Source organism: Salvelinus alpinus, chromosome 3 (assembly GCF_045679555.1).
Source record: "Salvelinus alpinus chromosome 3, SLU_Salpinus.1, whole genome shotgun sequence".
Classification (NCBI taxonomy): Eukaryota; Metazoa; Chordata; class Actinopteri; order Salmoniformes; family Salmonidae; genus Salvelinus; species Salvelinus alpinus.
In genome coordinates, this window is record NC_092088.1 from 73913791 (window position 1) to 73939382 (window position 25592).

Consider the following 25592-nt stretch of genomic DNA (forward strand, 5'->3'; position numbering starts at 1 on the left):
TCAATATCCTTCCAGGATACCTTGGCCAGGTCAATTAGAAAGGCCTGCTCACTGAAGTGTTTTAGGGAGCGTTTGACAGTGATGAGGGGTGGTTGTTTGACCGCAGACCCATTACGGACGCAGGCAATGAGGCAGTGATCGCTGAGATCCTGGTTGCAGACAGCAGAGGTGTATTTGGAGAGCAGGTTGGTTTGGATGATATCTATGAGGGTGCCCGTGTTTACGGATTTGGGGTTGTACCTGGTAGGTTCATTGATCATTTGTGTGAGATTGAGGGCATCAAGCTTAGATTGTAGGATGGGCGGGGTGTTAAGCATGTCCCAGTTTAAGTCACCTAACAGCACAAGCTCTGAAGATAGATGGGGGGCAATTAATTCACATATGGTGTCCAGGGCACAGCTGGGGGCAGAAGGTGGTCTATAGCAAGCGGCAATGGTGAGAGACTTGTTTCTGGAAAGGTGGATTTTTAAAAGTAGAAGCTCAAATTGTTTGAGCACAGACCTGGACAAACTTAGGGAGGAGGGCTTCTAATGTTAACATGCATGAAACCAAGGCTTTTACGGTTACAGAAGTCAACAAATGAGAGCGCCTGGGGAATGGGAGTGGAGCTAGGCACTGCAGGACCTGGATTAACCTCTACATCACCAGAAGAACAGAGGAGGAGTAGGATAAGGGTACGGCTAAAGGCTATAAGAACTGGTCGTCTAGTACGTTCGGAACAGAGAGTAAAAGGAGCAGGTTTCTGGGCACGGTAGAATAGATTCAAGGCATAATGTACAGACAAAGGTATGGTAGGATGTGAATACAGTGGAGGTAAACCTAAGCATTGAGTGACGATGAGAGAGATATTGTCTCTAGAAACATCATTTAAACCAGGTGAGGTCACCGCATGTGTGGGAGGTGGAACTGAAGGGTTAGCTAAGGCATAATGAGCAGGGCTAGAGGCTCTACAGTGAAATAAGACAATAATCACTAACCAAAACAGCAATGGACAAGGCATATTGACATTAGGGAGAGGCATGCGTAGCCGAGTGATCATAGGGGTCCAGTTAGTAGCTAGGCGGGCTGGAGACACGGCGATTCAGACAGCTAGCGGGCCGGGGCTAGCAAGCTAGCAGAGGGGCCTTAGAGGGACGTCGCAACAGAAGAAATCTGTTGTAGCCCCCTCGTGCAGTTACGTCGGCAGACCAGTCGTGATGGATCAGCAGGGCTCCGTGTAGTAAAAGGGGTCCAGGCCAATTGGCAAAATAGGTATAGTGGCCAAAGAAATTGGCTGATGGGCATCTTAAGCTAACAGTCCGATATGCTCTAGACAGCTAGCGGGCCGCGGCTAGCAGGCGCGCATTCAGGGGACGTCGTGACGGAGGAGCCTGTTGAAAAACCCCCTCGGGCAAATTACGTCGGTAGTCCAGTCGTGATGGATCGGTGGGGCTCCGTATCGGCAGTTAAAGGGGTCCAGGCCAACTGGCAATTTGCCTTGATGACAGCTTTACACACTCTGCTTTATGACAGCTTTACGGGCCGACTCTCCTTGATGACAGCTTTACACACTCTGGCATTCTCTCAACCAGCTTCATGAGGTAGTCACCTGGAATGCATTTCAATTAATAGGTGTGCCTTGTTAAAAGGCACACCTATTAATTATGCGTTTGAGACGATCAGTTGTGTTGTGATAAGGTAGGGGTGGTATACAGAAGATAGCCCTATTTGGTAGAATACCAAGTCCATATTCTGGCAAGAACAACTCGAATAAGCTAAGAGAAATGACAGTCCACCATTACTTTAAAAGACATGAAGGTCAGTCAATCCAGAAAATGTCAAGAACTTTGAAAGTTTCTTCAAGTGCAGTTGCAAAAACCATCAAGCGCTATGAGGAAACTGGCTCTCATGAGGACCGCCACAGGAAAGGAAGACAGAGTTACCTCTCCTGCAGAGGATAAGTTCATTAGAGTTAACTGCCCCTCAGATTGCAGCCCAAATAAATGCTTCACAGAGTTCAAGAAACAGACAAATCTCAACAAACTTTAGCATTTCGCTACACTCGCAATAACATCTGCTAACCATGTGTATGTGACCAATATAATTTGATTTGATCAACTGTTTAGAGGAGACTGCGTGAATCAGGCCGTCATGGTCGAATTGCTGCAAAGAACCCACTACTAAAGGACACAAATAAGAAGAGACTTGCTTGGGCCAAGAAACAAGCAATAGACAATTGACCAGTGGAAATCTGTCCTTTGGTCTGATGAGTCCAAAATAAAAATTTTGGGTCCCAACGCCGTGTCTTTGTGAGACGCCGAGTAGGTGAACGGATGATATCTGCATGTGTGATTCCCACCGTGAAGCATGGAGGTGTGATGGCGCTTTGCTGGTGACACTGTCAGTGATTTATTTAGTATTCAAGGCACACTTAACCAGCATGGCTACCACAGCGATACGCCATCCCATCTGGTTTGCACTTCGTGGGACTGTCATTTGTTTTTCAACAGGACAATGACCCAAAACACACCTCCAGGCTGTGTAAGGGTTATTTGACCAAGGAGAGTGATGGAGTGCTGCATCAGATGACCTGGCCTCCGCAATCACCCGACCTCCACAATCCCCAGAACGCAACCCAATTGAGATGGTTTGGGATGAGTTGGACTGCAGAGTGAAGGAAAAGCAACCAACAAGTGCTCAGCATATGTGGGAACTCCTTCAAGACTGTTGGAAAATCATTCCTCATGAAGCTGGTTGAGAGAATGCCAAGTGTGTGCAAAGCTGTCATCAAGGCAAAAGGTGGCTACTTTGAAGAATCTAAAATATATTTATACTTTTTTTTTTTGGTTACTACATGATTCCATATGTGTTATTTCATAGTTTTGATGTCTTCACTATTATTCTACAATGTAGAAAATAGTAAAAAAAAATTTTTTAATAAAAACTTGAATGGGGAGGTGTGTCCAAACTTTTGACTGGTACTATATACTCAAATTTACAATGCAATAGACGTTTATTTATTCCAAAGAGACATTTACATATAGCTAGTTCCATGCATTAATTTATACACAAGCATGCAACAAGTGCACTCGATAAGTCTATTACTAACATACAGAAGTGTTAGGCAAAACCAACAAAGTCAACAAAAACTATTTGTTCATGAAATGTTCATTTTACAAATCAAACTTCAAATAGCTTCTTTTCAGTTTAGTAATTTGCTTCTAAATTGCAACCACATTCATACAGTGCGTTCAGAAAGTATTCAGACCCCTTGACTTTTGACACATTTTGTTACCTTATTCTAAAATGGATTGTTTTTCCTCATCCATCTCCACACAATACCCCATAATGACAAAGTGAAAAAAGGTTTTCAGAATTGTTTGTAAATATATTTAAAAAATACCTTATTTACATAAGTATTCAGATCCTTTGCTATGAGACTCGGAATTGCGCTCAGGTGCATCCTGTTTACATTGATCATCCTTGATGTTTCTACAACTTGATTGGAGTCCACCTGTGGTAAATTCAATTGATTGGACATGATTTGGAAAGGCACATACCTGTCTACATAAGGTCCCACAGTTAACAGTACATGTCAGAGCAAGCCATGAGGTCGAAGGAATTGTCCTTAGAGCTCCGGGACAGGATTGTGTCGAGGCTCAGATCTGGGGAAGGGTACCTTGGTCAGGTAGGTGACCAAGAACCTGATGGTCACTCTGACAGAGCTCTAGCGTTCCTCTGTGGAGATGGTTGTTCTTCTGGAAGGTTCTCCCATCTCTACAGCACTCCACCAATCAGGCCTTTATGGTAGAGTGGGCAGACGGAAGCCACTCCTCAGTAAAAGGCACATGACAGCCAGCTTGGAGTTTGCCAAAAGGCACCTCAAGACTCTCAGACCATGAGAAACAAGATTCTCTGGTTCTGATGAAACCAAGATTGAACTCTTTGGCCTGAATGCCAAGCGTCACGTCTGGAGGAAACCTGGCACCATCCCTACGGTGAAGCATGGTGGTGGCAGCATCATGCTGTGGGGATATTTTTCAGCGGAAGGGACTGGGAGACCAGTCAGCATCGAGGGAAAGATGAACGGAGCAAAGTACAGAGTGATCCTTGATGAAAACCTGCTCCAGAGCGCTCAGGACCTCAGACAGGAGCCAAGGTTCACCTTCCAACAGGACAACGACCCTAAGCACACAGCCAAGACAACGCAGGAGTGGCTTCAGGGCAAGTCTCTGATTGTCCTTGAGTTGCCAAGCCAGAGCCCGGACTTGAACTCGATCAAACATCTCTGGAGACCTGAAAATATCTGTGCAGCGATGCTCCCCATCCAACCTGACAGAGCTTGAGAGGATCTGCAGAGAAGAATGGGAGAAACTCCCCAAATACAGGTGTGCCAAGCTTGTAGCGTCATACCCAAGAAGACTCAAGGCTGTAATCACTGCCAAAGGTGCTTCAACAAAGTCCTCACTACTTAGGTTAATGTGATAATTCCGTTTATTTTAAAAAATATATAAATTTGCAAAATAATTCTAAAAACCTGTTTATGCTTTGTTATTATGGGGTTTTGTGTGTAGATAGATGAGAAGAAACAAATAAAATAATGCATTTTAGAATAAGGCTGTAACGTAACAAAATGTGGAAAAAGTCAAGAGGTCTGAATACACTATATTCAAAAGGGCAATGGGGACAGGAATAGAAAAAAGGGGAAAATGGATGAAAAGACAAAGACCAGCTCCAAACAGAAAGAGTGTAAAATAAAGACAATTCCTTCAGTTATCACCAAGAAACATAGCTAGGCCAGAGGACAGCTGCATAATTGGTCACACACAGATCATACACTCACACTGCATTTTGGAAATCACAGTAAAAGTGTCTGTAAACTTTAAAACATTAGGGACAAGTATCCATCACTACATTAGCCGATTCCTTTGGCCTTGCAGAGTGACGTCCCCTCTGTCTCCTACTCCTCTTCCTCCATCATGCCCCAGGCCTCCTCTGCTTTCATATAGTACTGGTTGGCCAGTCGGCCTTTCATTGCTTCCATGGCTGCGTCTGCTGCCTGTGTGAACAGATCACCTGGGCCAGAGAGAGAGTCTGTGGTTAGTCACTAAGTACAACAGAGGTTATCACACTGAGGGCTCAAGTTAGGGTTTAGTTCTAGTTTAAGTTCAGCTGTGTTTCTCTCTGCTTACTTACCTGCTCTCTGTGGGTCTCGGTCCAAGCCAGGGCCCCCCTCCTCGTACATCTCAGCCTCTCTGGCCAGCAGCAGGTAGGGAGGCTCATCCTGCATGCCGTCAAACTCGCCTGCCTCGTCATAGTCCGTCATGTTCAGGGCACAGTCGTACCAGCTCACCGCCTCCTTCCAGTCCTGGGACCTGAGAACCACAGAGGTTTTTATAGGTTTTCTATGAAGAAGCGCTTTTCATTTAACACCCATTTAACAGTCCTGATATAGTCTGTGTCTTGGGGACTGCTCTCTATTAGTTTTATTTGTGTAATTTGTATTGTTCTGGGTTGATAGCTTCTCATCATAGATGGTCCCATCATTAGTTGATATCTGATATGTCCCCCCAGTCTCTGACCTGTCTGGTGAGAGGTTGATGCCGGTGTCGAAGGCCCTGGCCACCAGGATCATACAGGGTCTGTCTCCTGCCTCAGCAGCCTGCAGCAGGAACTTAAAAGCCTTCATACGGCTCCCTGAGTTGTCCTGATCACAAGGAAACAACATACAGCATGGAATTACAACATAGAGAAGGGGTCAAAAGACACATTGTGTATTAGAGAGATAGAGAGAAAGAGATACCTCTAGCTCAATCTCTGACAGTATATGGTGTGGCAGCTGTAGGTAACACTGTCCCAGGGCAATGATAGCCTCTAGTTCCCCACACATGGCTGCCGTCTCCAGGTGGTACATGGCTGAGTCCTGGTCCCACTGCTCCTCCTTTTCACAGAACCGACCAACCTCGTGGTAATTCACCATCGCCAGGTGGACCTGGGGAAGAGGCAAAAGGAGATTTATTGTGTGTTTTTAGTGTGTGTACACGCGTGTGTGTGTGTTCCAGCCACTCACTTTCCCCAAGATGGACTTCCCGGTCTTCTTCTCCAGGATCATAGAGTTGAGTCTCTCCATCTCCACAGCAACACAGGATGGCCGGTGGACGTGAGAACGAGAAGAGTGGTAGACACTCCATTTCTCATCTGTCAGCTAGACAGACAGAGCATAGAAAAGGTCAATGAAGCACTGTATATGTATGCATGTTCATAGTACTCAAGCCTCAACGTGTACATATCTGATTTAACACTAATGCTAATCATACCCCAGGTCTAGGATAGGATAAAGTAATCCTTCTAACCCCCCCCCACCCTTAAAAGAGTTAGATGCACTATTGTAAAGTGGTTGTTCCACTGGATATCATAAGGTGAATGCACCAATTTGTAAGTCGCTCTGGATAAGAGCGTCTGCTAAATGACTTAAATGTAAATGTAAATGTAGGTATGCAGTGAGACGGAACAGGCAGTTACAGACCTATTGATTGGTGAGGTGATTTGATCAGGGAGGGGGCAGGTGAACATGTTGACATGGAGAGGCCAAACAAGGACACACATAGAATAAGACCAAAACACAGGGCGGCTACTGAGTTTGCATTCCTTTTCTTCGGTGCAATAGAACTTTTGCCCCTACTAAGCATACATCCTTAGAAAACAAGCATGTGTCAAATCATCAGCTGACACAGTGCAACGTCAGTGCTCCACCCTGCAAAGGCCTGGGTTACACCACTTCATGCAGAGGCCAGGGCTGTTGGCTGTTGGAGACGTTTACAGCAAGAGAATTTAGGTTTGGGTTAAGGGAGGATCTGCTAGGAACCTTTCTCTAGCAAGGAGACAGACACAGCAGCAAAACCCCAGTTAGCTGTCGGTTATCTCATGGAATGGAGCCATAGATTAGACAGCAGGAACACTACATTAGTGAGCAAAGGCTAGGGGGTGACAAAGATGAGCAAGGGGTTATTTGATTATAGCGAAGGTGGCTTTGATGATGGTCATTTATTTTGTTTACCCGTCCGACTCAGACTGCTGTAGAGGTGGGGCGGGCCTACACGGTGACATAAACGGAGCTAAAGAGAAGGCCAGGTTCACACTCACATGGCTATACAGAGAGTAATAGGTTAACAGCTTTCGATGTTGGGGCGTCAGAGAATCCATGTCATGGTGGTCCAGTGTGGCTCAGTTGGTAGAGCATGGCACTTCCAATGCCAGGGTTATCGGTTTGATTCCCATGGAGGACCAGTATGAAAATGTATGCACTCACTACTGTAAGTCGCTCTGGATAAGAGCATCTGCTCAATTACTAAAATGTAAATGGTGAGCAAACAAACAATAACTTTGGTGTCAGCTATAAACAATACAAGACTAAAGAGGAAGTAGTTGACTCTTGTCATAAAGTATTTATGACTGACAAGCTCACCAAGACTGAGTGTTGGTGTAGAGAAGAGTAATGTCCCCCGTCTGCATGGTTGTTGGGGTCCCCTTCACTCCTCCTCTCACTTGGACACCCACTGTCTCCTCCATTCTCTGAGTCCTACAGAAAACAAGCACAGGTCTCAGTTTGTCAACCACAACTAATGTCATTCTTGTGATCAGGATCGTAAGAGCCATTCCCACAAAGCCTTCACTGACCTTGTGTTCTGGGCTGTGGCTGCGGTTGTTGTGTTTCTCCCGTTCATCCCTCTCATTTACGAAAGACCAACCTGAGGGAAACCAGATGTTAGAGTAGAAGAATGGCAGATTTTCTTTTAAAGAGTTGAAGTAGTTCAACTATATCTCAAACAGAGCCCTTGTTCATTCAACCTCTAGTCTAGGGTATCAAATAACAACACCGTTTAGTTAGTTTTTAATGGGGCTTTAGGCATGCTATTTGGAACGTCATGCTAATGCTGGGCTGCAGCTAATAAAACAAACCCAGATGTTGGGTCACTGACATTACAGGCCCACAGATAACCTTCTAGATTAACATAAAATTAGATAGAGGTTATCGTTCACCCAACTAACACTTAAGCCCTGTTCCTACCCAGAGTAGACTTGCCCATGGAGCCCATAGAGAAGTGCTGTCCTAGGGGGGAGCCAGGGAAGGAGAGGGGCGAGCAGGGGATGGAGTCACTTATAGTGTCGTCCCCAGTCGAGGTCTCTGACAGATGGGAGAGAAGTGGGGGCGCACGGCCCACTGAGATGGTACGAACACGAGCTGAACCACACTGTTCCTCACTACCCCTCAGTACCGTCTGGGCCGACCTCTGATTGGAGGGGAGGGTTGAAAATATTGTTAAATATGACGACTAAAAGACACTTCTAAATAGCTGCATAAAAGTTGCATACAGTAGCATGACGTCTCGGGCCTGTGTTGAAATAATTTCCGAGGTCGTATCCTGTCTGTGATGTGCTAATATAATTTCTGTGGTAATACGATGCCTGTGGCTACAACTAGGATGATATGTGATGCTATGTGTCATCGGTCTCACACACTTTGATTCTACTTCAATATATTTCTATGGTCTCACCAGCAGTCTGTTGGTGCAGTCCAGCTGGCTTTTCTCTGCAGTGGAGAGGTCAAAGGGTGTGAGGCCCATACTCTTACAGATCTTATTACACAGGTGGGAGTGGAAGAACAGCGCCATGCCCCGCACACCTGTAATACACACACAAGTATGTTGCAATCTATTTGAAAGTCTTTCGCTAGGTGGGTCACAACTGAAAATGTCAGTCTACCTTTGTGTTGCTAACAGTGTGACTGTGTGAGAGAAAGCCGTACCCAGGTTTCCGTTTCCGAAGTCTTTGCCCTTCTCTGTGTGGATCTGGGGGTCCGTGTAGAGGTCCCCCACCCCCTGGATGTCCACCACGATCAGCTGGTGGGCCGAACGCTCAAACGAGAAGTGACTAAATGCCTGCAGGCAGACAGAAAATCACTAGTTACCAGCAGACAACGAGAATATGGTGGTTTACAGGCATTTTGATAGGTTGGAATTTCACACACAGAACAAAGAAAAATGATTAAATTTAAAACCTAGCATCTTCAATTCATAACAAAGATGAAGATGCATTGTTGGGTTCTGCAGCTTAGGAGTAATCCATGAAGTTGGCCTACACATTTACAGCAGTAACAGCCTGATGTTTTCGTCCTTGACGAAGAAGTACCTGTGGAGTGAGCCTGATGTTGTCATCCTTGACGAAGCCGGAGTTGGAGTTGTATTTGGTGTACTTCCCCTCGATGTAGTGCTCCAGGTGGTACAGAGGTTTACCTGGACGCTGCATCATCTCAATCACACACATCTGCATGATGTCCACCTGGGATTGGGAGAGAGTGACAGTGGGAATGGTTAGTTTAATTGTTAGAAAATCGTGGAAAATCCACAATCAATCATCTAATCCAGGGGTTCTTAAACTTTTTCAGCCTGGGACCCAAATGAGAAATTCTGTGTTTTCCTGGGACCCCCTCTTTTGACACCTGCAACTATACGTAAATATCGGTACTTTTCATTGCCCTTATGCCTCAAACAAATGCAATATAGACAAATAACAATGAAATATAATAATATAAATAGCTATTCATGTTTATTTTACCTCATTAAAAACACTCTTATAGTGCATTCGGAAAGTATTCACACCTTGACTTGTTCCACATTGTTACGTTACAGCCTTATTTTAAAATGGATTAAATTGTTTTTTCACCCTCATCAATCTACACACAATACCCCATAATGACAAAACACTAATAGGTTTTTAGAAATGTTTGCAAATGTCAAAAATTAACAAACATTCAGACCCTTTACTCAGTACTTTGTTGAAGCACCTTTGACAGCAATTACAGCCTTGAGTCTTCTTGGGTATGACGCTACAAGCTTGGCACACCTGTACTTGGGGAGTTTCTCCCATTCTTCTTTGCAGATCTTCTCAAGCTCTGTCAGGTTGGATGGGGAGCGTCGCTGCACAGCAATTTTCAGGTCTCTCCAGAGATGTTCGATCAGGTTCAAGTCAGGGCTCTGGCTGGGCCACACAAGGACATTCAGAGACTTGTCCCGAAGCCACTCCTGCGTTGTCTTGGCTGTGTGCTTAGGGTTGTTGTCTTGTTGGAAGGTGAACCTTCGCCCCCAGTCTGAGGTCCTGAGCGCACTGGAGTAGGTTTTCCTCAAGGATCTCTCTGCACTTTGCTTTGTTCATCTTTGCCTCGATCCTGACTAGTCTCCCAGTCCCTACCACTGAAAATCATCCAGAGAATCTTGTTTCTCATGGTCTGAGAATCCTTTAGGTGCCTTTAGGCAAACTCCAAGCGGGATGTCATGTGCCTTTTACCGAGGAGTGCCTTCCATCTGGCCACTCTACCATAAAGGCCTGATTGATGGAGTGCTGCAGAGATAGTTGTCCTTCTGGAAGGTTCTCCCGTCTCCACAGAGAAACTCTGAAGCTCTGTCAGAGTGATTATCGGGTTCTTGGTCACCTCCCCGACCAAAGCCCTTCTCCCCCGTTTGGTCAGTTTGGCCCGGTGGCCAGCTCTAGGAAGAGTCTTGGTGGTTCCAAGCTTCTTCCATTTAAGAATGATGGAGGCCAATGTGTTCTTGGGGACCTTCAATGCTGCAAAAATATTTTGCTACCCTTCTCCAGATCTGTGCCTCAACACAATCATGTCTCGAGATCTACAGACAATTCCTTTGACCCCATGGCTTGGATTTTGCTCTGACATGCACTGTGTACTGTAGGACCTTATATAGACAGGTGTGTGCCTTTCCAAATCATGTCCAATCAATTTAATTAAAAAAATTATAATTTTAAGGGGTAGATCAGCTTAATATTGCGGAAAGAATGTTGCTTCCATCAATGTAATTGTCTGCATCATTTCCAATCCCCCATATATTTTTGGGGTAAATATATACAGTATATCCATACACGCATGCATACATATACACATATATTCATACACATACCTATATACATACTTTTTAAAAGAATATACCTTTATTATTATTCCCCGCAAACCCTACCACCGATCTCCCAATTGGAGTAAACTAATAAACACTTCGGCTTTTACCTTCAATTTATACATATTATACACATTTTACAGTCTATTTTACAATAGTTCTCTCTTGTTTGTTCTTAGTCCTTCCTCTATTTCTGATGTCCATCCAGTTTGATTTCTATTTGTAACTGTGCTATTTCACAAAAGTTCTGAACCTATATACATTTTACAGATCCCGTATGTTATACATTGTTTATCTTGTTATTAGTCCCACCCTTCAGCTCCATTCAACCCCTCCCATCTATCTCTCAACATCATCCATTTCGGATTTCTATTTGCCATATATTTTTCAACTGTGCTGTGATGCTTCACAAAATAATTGAACCTTTCTATTCTCATAGCTTCTACAGATTGTAAATTAAAAATAAACATTTTTGCTAAAATAATTATTATATTATTGATTGATTGACTATGGCTTTTCAAATCACCCAGTATTGCTATCTGTAGCGTTAGTTCTAGGCAAATGTTCCAATTCTTCAGCCATTCCTGGACCTGTGACCAAAAATGAGCTACATATGGACAATACCAAAATAACTGATCTAATGACTCTGCCTCCTCACAGCAGAATCTGCAGAGCTGGGAAGATTGTATCCCCCATATACACTGCTCAAAAAAATAAAGGGAACACTTAAACAACACAATGTAACTCCAAGTCAATCACACTTCTGTGAAATCAAACTGTCCACTTAGGAAGCAACACTGATTGACAATAAATTTCACATGCTGTTGTGCAAATGGAATAGACAAAAGGTGGAAATTATAGGCAATTAGCAAGACACCCCCAATAAAGGAGTGGTTCTGCAGGTGGTGACCACAGACCACTTCTCAGTTCTTATGCTTCCTGGCTGATGTTTTGGTCACTTTTGAATGCTGGCGGTGCTTTCACTCTAGTGGTAGCATGAGACGGAGTCTACAACCCACACAAGTGGCTCAGGTAGTGCAGCTCATCCAGGATGGCACATCAATGCGAGCTGTGGCAAGAAGGTTTGCTGTGTCTGTCAGCGTAGTGTCCAGAGCATGGAGGCGCTACCAGGAGACAGGCCAGTACATCAGGAGACGTGGAGGAGGCCGTAGGAGGGCAACAACCCAGCAGCAGGACCGCTACCTCCGCCTTTGTGCCTTTGTGCAAGGAGGAGCACTGCCAGAGCCCTGAAAAATGACCTCCAGCAGGCCACAAATGTGCATGTGTCAGCATATGGTCTCACAAGGGGTCTGAGGATCTCATCTCGGTACCTAAAGGCAGTCAGGCTACCTCTGGCGAGCACATGGAGGGCTGTGTGGCCCCACAAAGAAATGCCACCCCACACCATGACTGACCCACCGCCAAACCGGTCATGCTGGAGGATGTTGCAGGCAGCAGAACGTTCTCCACGGCGTCTCCAGACTCTGTCACGTCTGTCACATGTGCGTGTGAACCTGCTTTCATCTGTGAAGAGCACAGGGCGCCAGTGGCGAATTTGCCAATCTTGGTGTTCTCTGGCAAATGCCAAACGTTCTGCACGGTGTTGGGCTGTAAGCACAACCCCCACCTGTGGACGTCGGGCCCTCATACCACCCTCATGGAGTCTGTTTCTGACCGTTTGAGCAGACACATGCACATTTGTGGCCTGCTGGAGGTCATTTTTCAGGGCTCTGGCAGTGCTCCTCCTTGCACAAAGGCACAAAGGCGGAGGTAGCGGTCCTGCTGCTGGGTTGTTGCCCTCCTACGGCCTCCTCCACGTCTCCTGATGTACTGGCCTGTCTCCTGGTAGCGCCTCCATGCTCTGGACACTACGCTGACAGACACAGCAAACCTTCTTGCCACAGCTCGCATTGATGTGCCATCCTGGATGAGCTGCACTACCTGAGCCACTTGTGTGGGTTGTAGACTCCGTCTCATGCTACCACTAGAGTGAAAGCACCGCCAGCATTCAAAAGTGACCAAAACATCAGCCAGGAAGCATAAGAACTGAGAAGTGGTCTGTGGTCACCACCTGCAGAACCACTCCTTTATTGGGGGTGTCTTGCTAATTGCCTATAATTTCCACCTTTTGTCTATTCCATTTGCACAACAGCATGTGAAATTTATTGTCAATCAGTGTTGCTTCCTAAGTGGACAGTTTGATTTCACAGAAGTGTGATTGACTTGGAGTTACATTGTGTTGTTTAAGTGTTCCCTTTATTTTTTTGAGCAGTGTATATAACATTCTATTAGTTGCAAGAACTTTGTATAGTAATTTAAATTGAAAAATTTGAAGTTTTGAATCCGGCGTTGTTTTGCGTATCAATTCATAAACCATGTGCCATGGAATGGGTACATCGAAAATCTCTTCCCAACTATTTTGCAATTTATATGGCACAGCGGTCAGTTTTTTGGTCCTTAAATGAAATTGGTATGTTTTTATTTATCACACTTTTCTTTAACCATTTATGTTCTTTAATACAGGGCCGACATACAAGTTCCTTACTTTTTTCTCCTTCTACTTGCCTCTTCCATTTTTGTGGTAATGCTGCAATTAATTGGTTGTAATTTTGGGTAGAGCAGACATTTCCATATGTCTGTGTTAGCTGCATGTGTGACGTAAATCCACCAGTCCTATTTATGATATCATTCACTAAAATGTATACTTTTATTTTTATTTTTTTATTTTTTAAAATTTTATCCCCTTTTCTCCCCAATTTTCGTGGTATCCAATCGCTAGTAATTACTATCTTGTCTCATCGCTACAACTCCCGTACGGGCCCGGGAGAGACGAAGGTCGAAAGCCATGCGTCCTCCGAAGCACAACCTAACCAAGCCGCACTGCTTCTTAACACAGCGCGCCTCCAACCCGAAAGCCAGCCACACCAATGTGTCGGAGGAAACACCGTGCACCCGCCCGCCTCGGTTAGCGCGCACTGCGCCCGGCCCGCCACAGGAGTCGCTGGAGCGCGATGAGACAAGGATATCCCTACCGGCCAAACCCTCCCTAACCCGGACGACGCTATGGCAATTGTGCGTCGCCCCACGGACCTCCCGGTCACGGCCGGCTGCGACAGAGCCTGGGCGCGAACCCAGAGACTCTGGTGGCGCAGCTAGCACTGCGATGCAGTGCTCTAGACCACTGCGCCACCCGGGAGGCCAAATGTATACCCTTTTTAAAAATTTCTTCGAAAAAAACAGTTTTTTAAATCAATTAGTATATTTTAATTTAACCACAATATTTGTTGTATTATTTGTTCTGTCTTTTCAGGTGGATTAAACTGAAATTGCAACCAACTTTCTAAGGTTTGTTTAAAAAATAAAGATATTTTGGAGATTATTTCCTTTTCAAACAATCGAAAGTGAGCAGGTGTAATCTGAATAAAGGGAAAAAGGCCCTTCTTGAACATAGGATGAGACATTCGTACCAATTTACTAGAGAACCAGTTTGGATTTAAGTATAACTTTTGTATGACTGATGCCTTTAGTGAGAGGTCTAATGCTTTAATATTTAATAATTTATGCCCTCCGAATTCATATTCGTTATATAAATAGGCCCTTTTGATTTTATCTGGCTTGCCTGTCCAAATAAAATTGAATCTTTTTTGTTCATATAATTTAAAAAGCAGGTCACTAGGTGTATGCAAAACCATAAGCAAATAGGTAAACTGTGATATGACTAAAGAGTTAATCAGGGTGATTTTTCCACAAATAGACAGGTATTTTCCTTTCCATGGTAGCAAGATCTTATCTATTTTTGCTAACTTTCTATAAAATTTATTGGAGTGAGATCATTTCTTTCTTTTGTGATTTGTATACCGAGTATGTCCACATCTCCGTCAGACCATTTAATTGGTAAACTACATGGTAATGTAAAATTGGCATTTTTAGTGATCCAATACGTAATATAGTACACATCATTATTTGGTTTTAATCCAGAGAGGATAGCAAAAGTATCTAGATCCTCTATGAAGCCGTGGAGAGACTCTAATTGTGGTTTTAAAAGAAAACATGAATCATCAGCGTACAATGACACCTTAGTTTTTAAGCCACGGATTTCTAATCCCTTAATATTATTGTTTGATCTATTCTTAACAGCTAACATTTCGATGGCAATAATAAATAGATATGCCGATAGTGGACAACCTTGTTTTACTCCTCTAGATAGTATAAAACTTTCTGAGATGTAGCCATTGTTTACTATTTTACACCTAGGGTTACTATACATAACTTGAACCCATTTTATAAGAGATTCCCCAAAATTGAAATATTCTAGGCATTTATATATAAACTCCAGTCGTACTTTATCAAAAGCCTTTTCAAAATCAGCTATGAAAACCAGGCCTGGTGTCCCCGATATTTCATATTATTCTATTGTTTCCAGTACTTGTCTTATATTATATCCAATGTATCGTCCATGTAAAAAACCTGTCTGATTAGGATGAATAATATCTGACAATACTTTTTTAATTCTAATTCTATTTTTTTATCAATTGAATTTAAAGGAGAGCCACACACTCTTGGGAGTTTGTCTGTCGAAATGTTGGATATTAGGTTATTACATAAAATTATTTAATCTGAGCTCCTAGAGTGTGCAGCTCTCCTTTAATTTTTCAAGTGTTCTACTCCATTAGCCAGCACCTCACCTAAATAGATGTGCTTTTCTTTTGCCTCTAGATCAATCAATTGAATTTACCACAGGTGGACTCCAATGAAGTTGTAGAAACATCCTAAGGATGATCAATGGAAACAGGATGCAATTGGCCCAGCGTTGTCCGGGTTTGGCCGGTGGAGGCAGTCATTGTAAAGAAAAAAATGTGTTCTTAAAACGACTTGCCTCATTAAATAAAGTTTAAATAAAAAATAAAAATACTAACGTAACAAAATGTGGGAAAAGGGAAGGGGTCTCAATACTTTATGAATGCATTGTACTCATCTGCCTAGGTTGGAACTGTTGCTGTTATAATAAAACATTTTAATTCTAAACTGGAATAAGCTGATTGATCACATCACAGAAGTAGACCAGAAAACACACACACAGGCTCAGTTTTTGATAGAGCAACCCTAAGTAACAGTACAGAAGAAACATGATCAGGCCTACTGTACATCTTACTGTAGAAACTATTGGTGAAAAAAAAATCTAGGTTGGAACTGTTGTTAAAATACAATAATATGCATTCTGAATCGGAATACACTGATTGAGCACATCACACAGATGTAGACCAGAAAACACACACACAGTGCTAATGAGGTGTGTGGCTGGTTGAAGCTTTCAACAAGCATTTATATTCTGGGCTCAGTTTTTAAACCTGAGCCCAGAATATAAATGCTTGAGAATATAAAACTGAGGTCATGCTCAGCACGGAGTCAGTTTCTGTACTTGTTTTTTAAGTATGCCAGAGTTGAGAACCCTGACTCACATAGGTATGTGGTGCTAAACTGGATCAGAACATCTACTGCTTCCTCAGTCAGTCAGGAGACCGCTTCCTGCTGTAGATAAACAACCCAGAACTATGTGTGGGTTTGCCTTAAAAAGCATCTTGCTTCAATCAGTTTATTCCAGTTCAAAATAAAAATTATTACTTGTATTTTAACAGCAACAGTTCCAACCTAGACTTGTTTTCAACAATCCTTTATACAGTAAGACGTACAGTAGGCCTGATAATTTTATAATAATGTACTGTAACTTAGTGTTGCACTATCAGTAGCTAGCTAGCTTGCTTGCTTTGGCTAATATTAGCAATCTAACTAACGTTAATAGCTGTGTACAACGGAATTGTTTGAAAGAGAAACTCACATCTACTACTTTGAGAGATAGTATTCCCTTATTTCTGCTTATCATCACCTGTTATAAAACAACAATGCCTTGCTAGTTGACTTACTCACTGTCGTTCAGCAGTTTCCTGTTTCCTGAAGCATTCTGCCCTGTTCAGAAAAAACTCCCTGGGTTTACCATCATGCTGTGGATGTTTGGTCAGAATGTGTTGTTTTAATTTGTTCGTTTTGAGAGACTCATTACTAAGCACTTCCCCGCACCAAACACATTGTGGGTGCCCCTCGTTATTTCTCAAAGTTTTTTATTAAACCAAGAGAGAGAACCTCATCGCTGTATTTGCGTTTCATGACAATTGAGCTGTCAGAACTTGTGGCAAACGTGACTCCATTTGATGACAGCGGTGAGTGAAGGCGAGTGAGAATGACAAGTCATTGGCTGACAGCGCATCATCTGCTGCTGAACGACAGCGCTGTGTCGTGTGGGTCGCAGAGTGATCTTCAAGAAAACTGCAGAAAAAAGATCCGGTAAACTGCGAAGCACACATGCATCTCCCACTCACGCAGCTGCCAAACTGACACGGCTGCTAAGCAGAGAGCGCAATGAATAGAGTCCATTTACACTTGGCCAAATAAATTCCAGTAATTAATGAAATCATACTTTTACTCTAACACGTTGCGACCCACCATTAACAGGTTCGCGACCCACCCATACTTTAAGAAAGGCTGATCTAATCAATCAATCAATTGACCAATCAACTGGATGACTCATTGGTTAATTAAATGTTCCATCCATACCTGTTTGGGTGGCCTGTGGCGGTTGTACTCTTCTCCCCAGAGTTTGGCCTCCATCTGCAGCCTGACATCCTCAAAGTACACATCCCTGTCCACAGGCTCCATGTAGCGCTTCGTCACATAGTTACACGCACTCTTCCAGTTACTACTGTGGGAGAAGTTAGACAGCTTCTTCCTGCAGAAAGATGGAAAGGAAATATGGAAAAATGACAAAGATTAGAAGAATGGCACTGTACTAAAATGACAGGAACATTTAAATGTGTAAATCCAGAAGAATGTTAGTTGAGTATCAGAATGACAAACTAAGGTGAAATACTCCTAAGGGTTTGAGTGGCGTATCTCTTGGGAATTGTGTATTTTTGCTGATAAACCATAAACATGTTTTCTATGGTGAGAACCTGTGTGTGAGCTTGTTAGTGGGTGAGGGTTTATTTATTGGACTGCCAGTGGTCTGATATAGACAGGATGGATGCCTCATTGCCTCCCCTACACTGTTCCCACAGAAAGAGATTGCATCATAATAAGGTCACAATATTAATAATATCCCAGTTGTGAACATCAGGCTACACCAGAGTAATTTCCTATATACAGAGTTCAGCAAACTTTGAGATAGAGAACTCCACTGGGTGCCATGTTGTCATGAAAAGTTTGTGATAATTGAGAATGTGAATTAGAATGTTGTAGTCATGGAATGTTTGTTTCTGTCTAGGGATCTATCTAGGGCTCTAAACTGGACTAAATGGGTCTGAGAGAGATATTTGTGGAATGTGGATTGGGGACCTGAGCAGCTCGTACCGTCTTATCATTTTGTTTACACTGCATGAAGAGGAATGATCACACGGCTCTGAAACTAGCAGGCACAAAAGGCCAATAAGAGGCCGTATGGAGAACATTATTAAAGATAAAGTGTGTGACACTTACGTTCTGAAGCATTCCCTCATGGCACCGCGTCCAAAAGGCTGTGAGAAACCAAAAAGACAAATCAATAATTGCTGAGAAACTCAACTCACCAAGCTTAGGAAAATTTTCACATTCATGTAAAGAGTGTTACTACATTCCACATACATATCCACAAGTCCAACAATGTTCTGACGAATAATAACATAGATTACTGCTGATTTAGGAGCTGAGGCATACCTGGCCAGACATCTTGATGTGCACTGTGTCTTGAGACCACTCCGCCGTGATAGCCTTGTACCTGTGGAGAGATCAAGCAAATAACATTCACCAAAATTGATCAAACATTATTATTCCATTCTATATGGGCCAGAATTCTGGACTTGTTTGAGCTATATGGTGATGACTAGACAGTAGAAAATGTAACTTTGGCCACAATGCTCCATATACTGAAGGGGTCGGGGTTAGAACAAGGGGACTGAAAACAGAAACTGACAAACATTAGAGTACTTGGATTTGTTCTAACCAGGACCCGGTCTGCTTATCCTCAAATAGTCCAAATATAGTCATCCATAACCTGAAAATAGTCTAATCTATGATGTCACGTCCCCCAGGATTAAAAAGGGTTGTGAGATATTCCCTTGGTTTGGTGATGTTCAATGTCAGAGCCCAGACCCAAAGACCATGTGGGAATGCATTTATCACCCATGTGAACTTGACGTCACATGTCACAATCAATTCTCACAATTGGGACCATTAACAGTTTGTAGGGTTCCTTCTCTACACTGGATCCGATCCTAGGGGGAGAATTTCAAACACACTGTATGTACAGATTATGAATGCTTGGCTTGTCTGAGACTGGGTCAGCCATACACACTGATAAGACTCATAGCAGACCCAGAGGCAAAATATTTACACAGTCTGTCTCTGCCTAGAACTCTGTGTACCAGGGTTTTTATTCCAGTCAGGAGTCAGCCACTGCTATTGGGGGCATGGGACAAGAAGATGGTACCATGCCATTGGCTAAGAGACCAGAGAGGCTTAGGTAGAGTGAGATTACGACTAGAGTTGTCCGGCAGCCGCGAGTCATGACCGCAACCAAATTCCACATGACCGCTGAGTCACGGGAACTAGGCTTCTCCAAAACTGTGCTCTGATGCCGCTGATGGTCATTAGTAGCCTACCAAACTTTCTAATGGCCTGGTACTCAGTGCCCTACTGTTCCTCTAATCCCTCTACCAAATCAAACACTTCACGAGACCCCTGGAGTTTGAGCAGAATAGGATCACCTTTGGCACAATGACTTCGGCGATGTCATTTACAAAATAGCCTCCAACACTCTACTCAGCAAATTGGATGCAGTCCATCACAGTGCCATCCGTTTTGTCACCAAAGCCCCATATACTACCCACCACTGCGACCTGTATGCTCTCGTTGGCTGGCCCTCGCTTCATATTCGTCGCCAAACCCACTGGCTCCAGGTCATCTATAAGTCTTTGCTAGGTAAAGCTCCGCCTTATCTCAGCTCACTGGTCACCATAGCAGCACCCACCCGTAGCACGCGCTCCAGCAGGTATATCTCACTGGTCACCCCCAAAGCCTATTCCTCCTTTGGCCACTTTCCTTCCAGTTCTCTGCTGTCAATGACTGGAATGAATTGCAAAAATCACTGAAGCCTCATATCTCCCTCACTAACTTTAAGCATCAGCTGTCAGAGCAGCTCACAGATCACTGTATCTGTACATAGCCCATCTGTAAATAGCCCATCCCAACTACCTCATCCCCATACTGTTATTTATTTATTTATGTTTTGCTCCTTTGCACCCCAGTATCTCTACTTGCACATTCATCTTCTGCACATCTATCACTCCGGTGTTTAATTGCTAAATTGTAATTCTTTCCACTGGGATTCTCTGCCTCTAACCCTATTATAGGGGCTGAGTCACTGGCTTACTGGTGTTGTTCCATGCCGTCTCTAGGAGGGGTGCGTCACTTGAGTGGGTTGAGTCACTGACGTGATCTTCCTGTCTGGGTTGGCGCCCCCCCTTGGATTGTGCCGTGGCGGAGATCTTTGTGGGCTATACTCGGCCTTGTCTCAAGATGGTAAGTTGGTGGTTGAAGATATCCCTCGGCAAAGTGGGTGGGGTTATATCCTGCCTGTTTGACCCTGTCCGGGGGTATAGTCGGACGGGGCCACAGTGTCTCCCAACCCCAACTGTCTCGGGGTGCTAGGGTCAGTCTGTTATATCTGGAGTATTTCTCCTGTCTTAATTTAAGTTCTCTCTCTCTCTCTCTCTCTCTCTCTCTCTCTCTCTCTCTCTCTCTCTCTGCGGCATTTGCTAGTAATGTAAACCTGTTAGTAACCTGACCCTCCCATACAGTAGCATCCTTGTCCCCCCACACCAAACGCGATCACAACACGCAGGTTAAAATATCAAAACAAACTCTGAACCAATTATATTAATTTGGGGACAGGTCAAAAAACATTAGACATTTATGGCAATTTAGCTAGCTAGCTTGCACTTGCTAGCTAATTTGTCCTATTTAGCTAGCTTGCTGTTGCTAGCTAATTGGTCCTGGGATATAAACATTGAGTTGTTATTTTACCTGAAATGCACAAGGTCCTCTACTCCACCAATTAATCCACACAAAAAACGGTCAACCGAATTGTTTCTAGTCATCTCTCATCCCTCCAGGCTTTTTCTTCTCTTGACTTTATATTGCGATTGGCAACTTTCATAAATTAGTTGCATTACCGCCACTGACCTCGTTCGTCTTCAGTCACCCACGTGGGTATAAACAATGAGGAGATGGCACGTGGGTACCTGCTTCTATAAACCAATGAGGAGATGGGAGAGGCAGGACTTGCAGAGCGATCTGCGTCACAAATAGAACTGACTTCTATTTTAGCCCTTGGCAACGCAGACGCTCGTTGGAGCGCGCGAGCAGTGTGGGTGCAATAATTGAATAATATAGATTTCTACATTTATTTTGCAACACTCGAGCACGCGTCGCGAGCGGTGTAGTCAGCCTGTCATGTCCACCAGTTCCATCGGAACGCAAAGAGTTTGACGCAAGTCATTCATTGTCAATGGAGCAGTCCGCACCGCTGCGTTGAGGATGTCGCACTAGGCTGCAGTCCGTTCTGTGTATCACGTGTTCAATATTTTCAACTCGTGTGTTGCTTTACGGTGTGGTGGTAAGTTACAAAGATACATTTATAAACAGTCAAGCTAGTTAGCTAGCTATCAAACTACAAAGCAATCACTTTGCTAGATAGCTTAGCTAAGAAATTGCCAGCACCTAGCTTCCACTTTCCAGCAAATAATTTCACCTTCAACTGACCAGGTAATCCAATCATATTGTCAATGTGTCTACACGCAGATTTTTTGCATGGAGGTCCCGGTAATAATCGGCGCTTTGGTCAAACATGGCAGGGAACCAAGAGACAGCGAAAATGACCTCCATGCTGAAACCTTTCTGCAGCCTTGCAAAGCACATGTGCGTCAAGTACAGCAAATCCGGACTAGACATCTGCTAAAACAGCATATGGAATAACGAAAGAGCATTTAGTGGACTTACGGCGTGACATACTCACTATGCCACACACACTCGGTAATTTAGATAAGATATAACGTTACTCTAAGACAGGGGTCGGGAACCTATGGCTCCCGAGCCAGGTGTGGCTCTTTTGATGATTGCATCTGGCTCGCAGATATTTTAATTAAATGATACTGGCCTACGTTGGCAGTTGCTAGGTAAAACAGGTTAACGCCTCCTTTTGAATCAGTCTGCTCGGTCATTAGCTCAAAGCTAACCCTTCGACGAAGAAGATGGCGAAAAGAAAAAAAGATGACGAGTATCGTACATTTCAGGACGAATGGACCGAAGAATTCGCCTTTGTGGAGAGAGCAGGTTCTGCGGTGTGTCTAATTTGCAATGACAAAATTACATCGATGAAACGGTCGAATGTAAAGCGGCACTTCGACACGCGCCATGCTACCTTTGCATCAAAATACCCTGCGGGAGACAGCAGAAAGAAAGCGTGCCAAGAGCTACTGAGCAGGGTGCAAGCTAGCCAGCAGCAACTCCGCGTATGTACCCGGCAAGGTGACTATAATTCCGCTAGCTTTGCTGGATCTTTAGCAATAGTGAGGAACGGAAAACCATTCACAGATGGCGAGTATGCTAAAACGTTCATGCTGGATGTAGCCAATGAACTTTTTGATGATCTTCTGAACAAAGACAAGATAATTAAACGGATACAAGACATGCCTCTGTCGGCAAGAACTGTTCATGATCGTACCATCGTGATGGCAAACAAAGTGGAGGAAACGCAAGTGAAGGACATAAATGCAGCGCCGTTCTTTTCCCTGGCTTTGGATGAGTCAACAGACGTGAGCCATTTGTCGCAGTTCAGCGTGATTGCAAGATATGCTGTTGGTGACACACTGCGCGAAGAAAGTCTTGCAGTTCTGCCATTAAAAGGGTCCACAAGAGGTGAGGATTTATTTAAGTCTTTCATGGAGTTTGCTCAAGAAAAAAATCTACCTATGGATAAACTTCTCTCAGTGTGTACTGATGGTGCTCCGTGTATGGTGGGGAATAAAAAAGGATTTGTGGCGCTTCTCCGTGAACATGAAAATAGACCCATCCTAAGTTTCCATTGCATTCTACACCAGGAGGCACTTTGTGCTCAGATGTGTGACAGGCAGTTTGGGGAAGTGATGTCGCTGGTCATTCGTGTGATCAACTTTATTGTTGCTCGAGCCTTAAATGATCGCCAGTTTAAAACACTGCTGGATGAAGTTGGAAATAACTATCCTGGTCTGCTTTTGCACAGCAATGTGCGTTGGTTGTGCGTTGGTTGTCAAGAGGGAAGGTGCTTAGCCGTTTTGCGGCTTGCCTGAAAGAAATAAAATATATTATATGGCTCTCACTGAAATAAATTTCCAAATTTTTTGCTTTCATGGCTCTCTTAGTCAAAAAGGTTCCCGACCCCTGCTCTAAGAGATGGAAATTTGTCTTCTGCTTTTAATCCAACCCCCCACCCCAGATATACGTTGCCACATTAGGTTGTAGAAGCTGGAACTGAGGGCAACCACAGTGCAGCGCCTAATAAGCAGTAGGTGGCAACTGACATCCATCTAGCCTAGTGTATATTTAGCCTGAACTATTTACATTTATATACGAAGGTCGTGTTTTTAACAGGCAGAAAGCCACGTCTGGTTGGTGAGAAACACACACCGGGCATTGCACGTCAGTCCCTGGTCACCTGCAGTTTGTGTGTCCCTTCACACGTCCCCAATGATACTATATACAGCATAGCTGTGGTTGTACCCTCAATGATATCATATACAGTACATCTGTGGTTGTACCCTTGTGATCAGACACTATTTCCTCACAAAACTGCACCATAAGACACAGTAGTGGTAAGCTATGTGTAACAGTATAACTTTAGACCGTCCCCTCGCCCCGACACGGGCGCGAACCAGGGACCTTCTGCACACATCAACAACGGTCGCCCACGAAGCACCGTTACCCATCGCTCCACAAAGGCAGCGGCCCTTGCAGAGCAAGGGGAAACCCTACTTCTAGGTTTCAGAGCAGGTGACGTAACCGATTGAAACGCTATTAGCGCGTACCCGCTAACTAGCTAGCCATTTCACATCCGTTACACTCACCCCCCCTTTCAACCTCCTCCTTTTCCGCAGCAACCAGTGATCCGGGTCAACAGCGTCAATGTAACAGTATAACTTTAAACCGTCCCCTCGCCCCGACACGGGCGCGAACCAGGGACCCTCTGCACACATCAACAACGGTCGCCCACGAAGCATCGTTACCCATCGCTCCACAAAGGCCGCGGCCCTTGCAGAGCAAGGGGAAACCCTACTTCTAGGTTTCAGAGCAGGTGACGTAACTGATTGAAACGCTATTAGCGCGTACCCGCTAACTAGCTAGCCATTTCACATCCGTTTCATATGGTACAGTATAAACAGCCTGTCTGCCTGTTGCTTTTCTGAAACAGTTTGCACCGCAGTAGAGCTGAAAATAAAATTTAGAATAAGAAACAATACCCTGTTTCAACCATTATCGTCATGTGCTTATTAGATTTGCATTAGCCTAACTGTTGATATATTCCTGAGGACTCCTGCACGGGTTAGGGAAGATAAAATTACAACTAAGGAACTAATGGTCTAGATAAAACAGGTCATGCAAGTACAATGGAAGGAAGGAAGAAATTATTTAAAGATTGAATTAATGACGGGAAGGTGAGGAAAAAGGAGGCAGTCACTGATGCAAAAGGAGGGGGGAATGAAACAACGTGGTGAGTAACGTACCCGTGCATTGTCAGATAACGCCCCAAACTCGACCGACCGTTGTTGTGGAGTTTCTTTCTCTGTTTCTGTTTCATTCTATGTGGAGGTAGAGAAATTAACTGTTTAATATTAGCAACTTAACCATATATGAGGAGCAGAGCAAAAGATATGCGATTGGTTGACTATGTTGGTGTTGAACATTCCATGAAAAGGGAATTATTATCATGTTATTGCCAGTAGAATGTGTTTTGGAACTTGCTTCCAACATGGCGACCCATAAATTCTACAACTCAAACAGTCTGCCGAACTCTGAGGGATGGCTATTAATTACTCCCCACTCTACAGGCTGGCCTACTGGATCAAAAGGCCAAGGGTTGCGACTCGTGCTGTGAAAGGGTTGTTTACATATGACATCATCATGTGAGGTGAGAGCTGCTCTCTGGGTACTTCCTGTTCTGAGAGTAGAGACGAGAGGGAGCTGACCTGCTGTCAGCCACAGCAATGCACACACACAAATGCACAAACACACACAGATGGCATTCTCTTGCGCTCTAGCAGTGTGAGCAAGAGCTCAGCATTTTGCATACTGACATTAGAGCAATACAGTACATGGCAACACGTTGCCAGTCAGCTGGTACTTAAAGAATCTTCTGAACCCTGGTAATATTGCACCTACACTACTGCTACTCACCTTGTACATTAAGGAGTTTTGGGGAGAGTTGGACAGCTGATTGCTGTGGACCAGGTTCTTCAGATAGCCACAGATGTCTTTGGCCTGGCTGACAGGGTCGTCTGTGATGGGACAGATGTAGTAGTCGTCCTC

At 44.1% G+C, this 25592-nt stretch overlaps 1 protein-coding gene across 2 annotated transcripts; it reads right to left on the reverse strand.

Moving 5' to 3' along the window:
• Nucleotides 1-2973: 2973 nt before the first annotated feature.
• LOC139571312 (eukaryotic elongation factor 2 kinase-like) lies at nucleotides 2974-25592 on the reverse strand. Of its 2 annotated transcripts, XM_071394070.1 has the most exons (16): nucleotides 25461-25592; nucleotides 24791-24865; nucleotides 18690-18750; nucleotides 18474-18511; nucleotides 17556-17727; nucleotides 9169-9318; nucleotides 8786-8918; nucleotides 8535-8662; nucleotides 8048-8270; nucleotides 7657-7727; nucleotides 7445-7558; nucleotides 6050-6184; nucleotides 5783-5971; nucleotides 5562-5686; nucleotides 5176-5354; nucleotides 2974-5055 (listed from the first exon to the last, which is right to left on the reverse strand). In XM_071394070.1, the coding sequence occupies exons 2-16, from the start codon at nucleotides 24862-24864 to the stop codon at nucleotides 4940-4942; spliced, it is 1908 nt and encodes a 635-aa protein (XP_071250171.1). In that variant the 5' UTR covers nucleotide 24865; nucleotides 25461-25592; the 3' UTR covers nucleotides 2974-4939. The 2 variants fall into 2 exon arrangements, with proteins under 2 accessions (XP_071250171.1, XP_071250172.1); XM_071394071.1 differs by lacking the exon at nucleotides 24791-24865 and having other exon boundaries at nucleotides 25461-25590.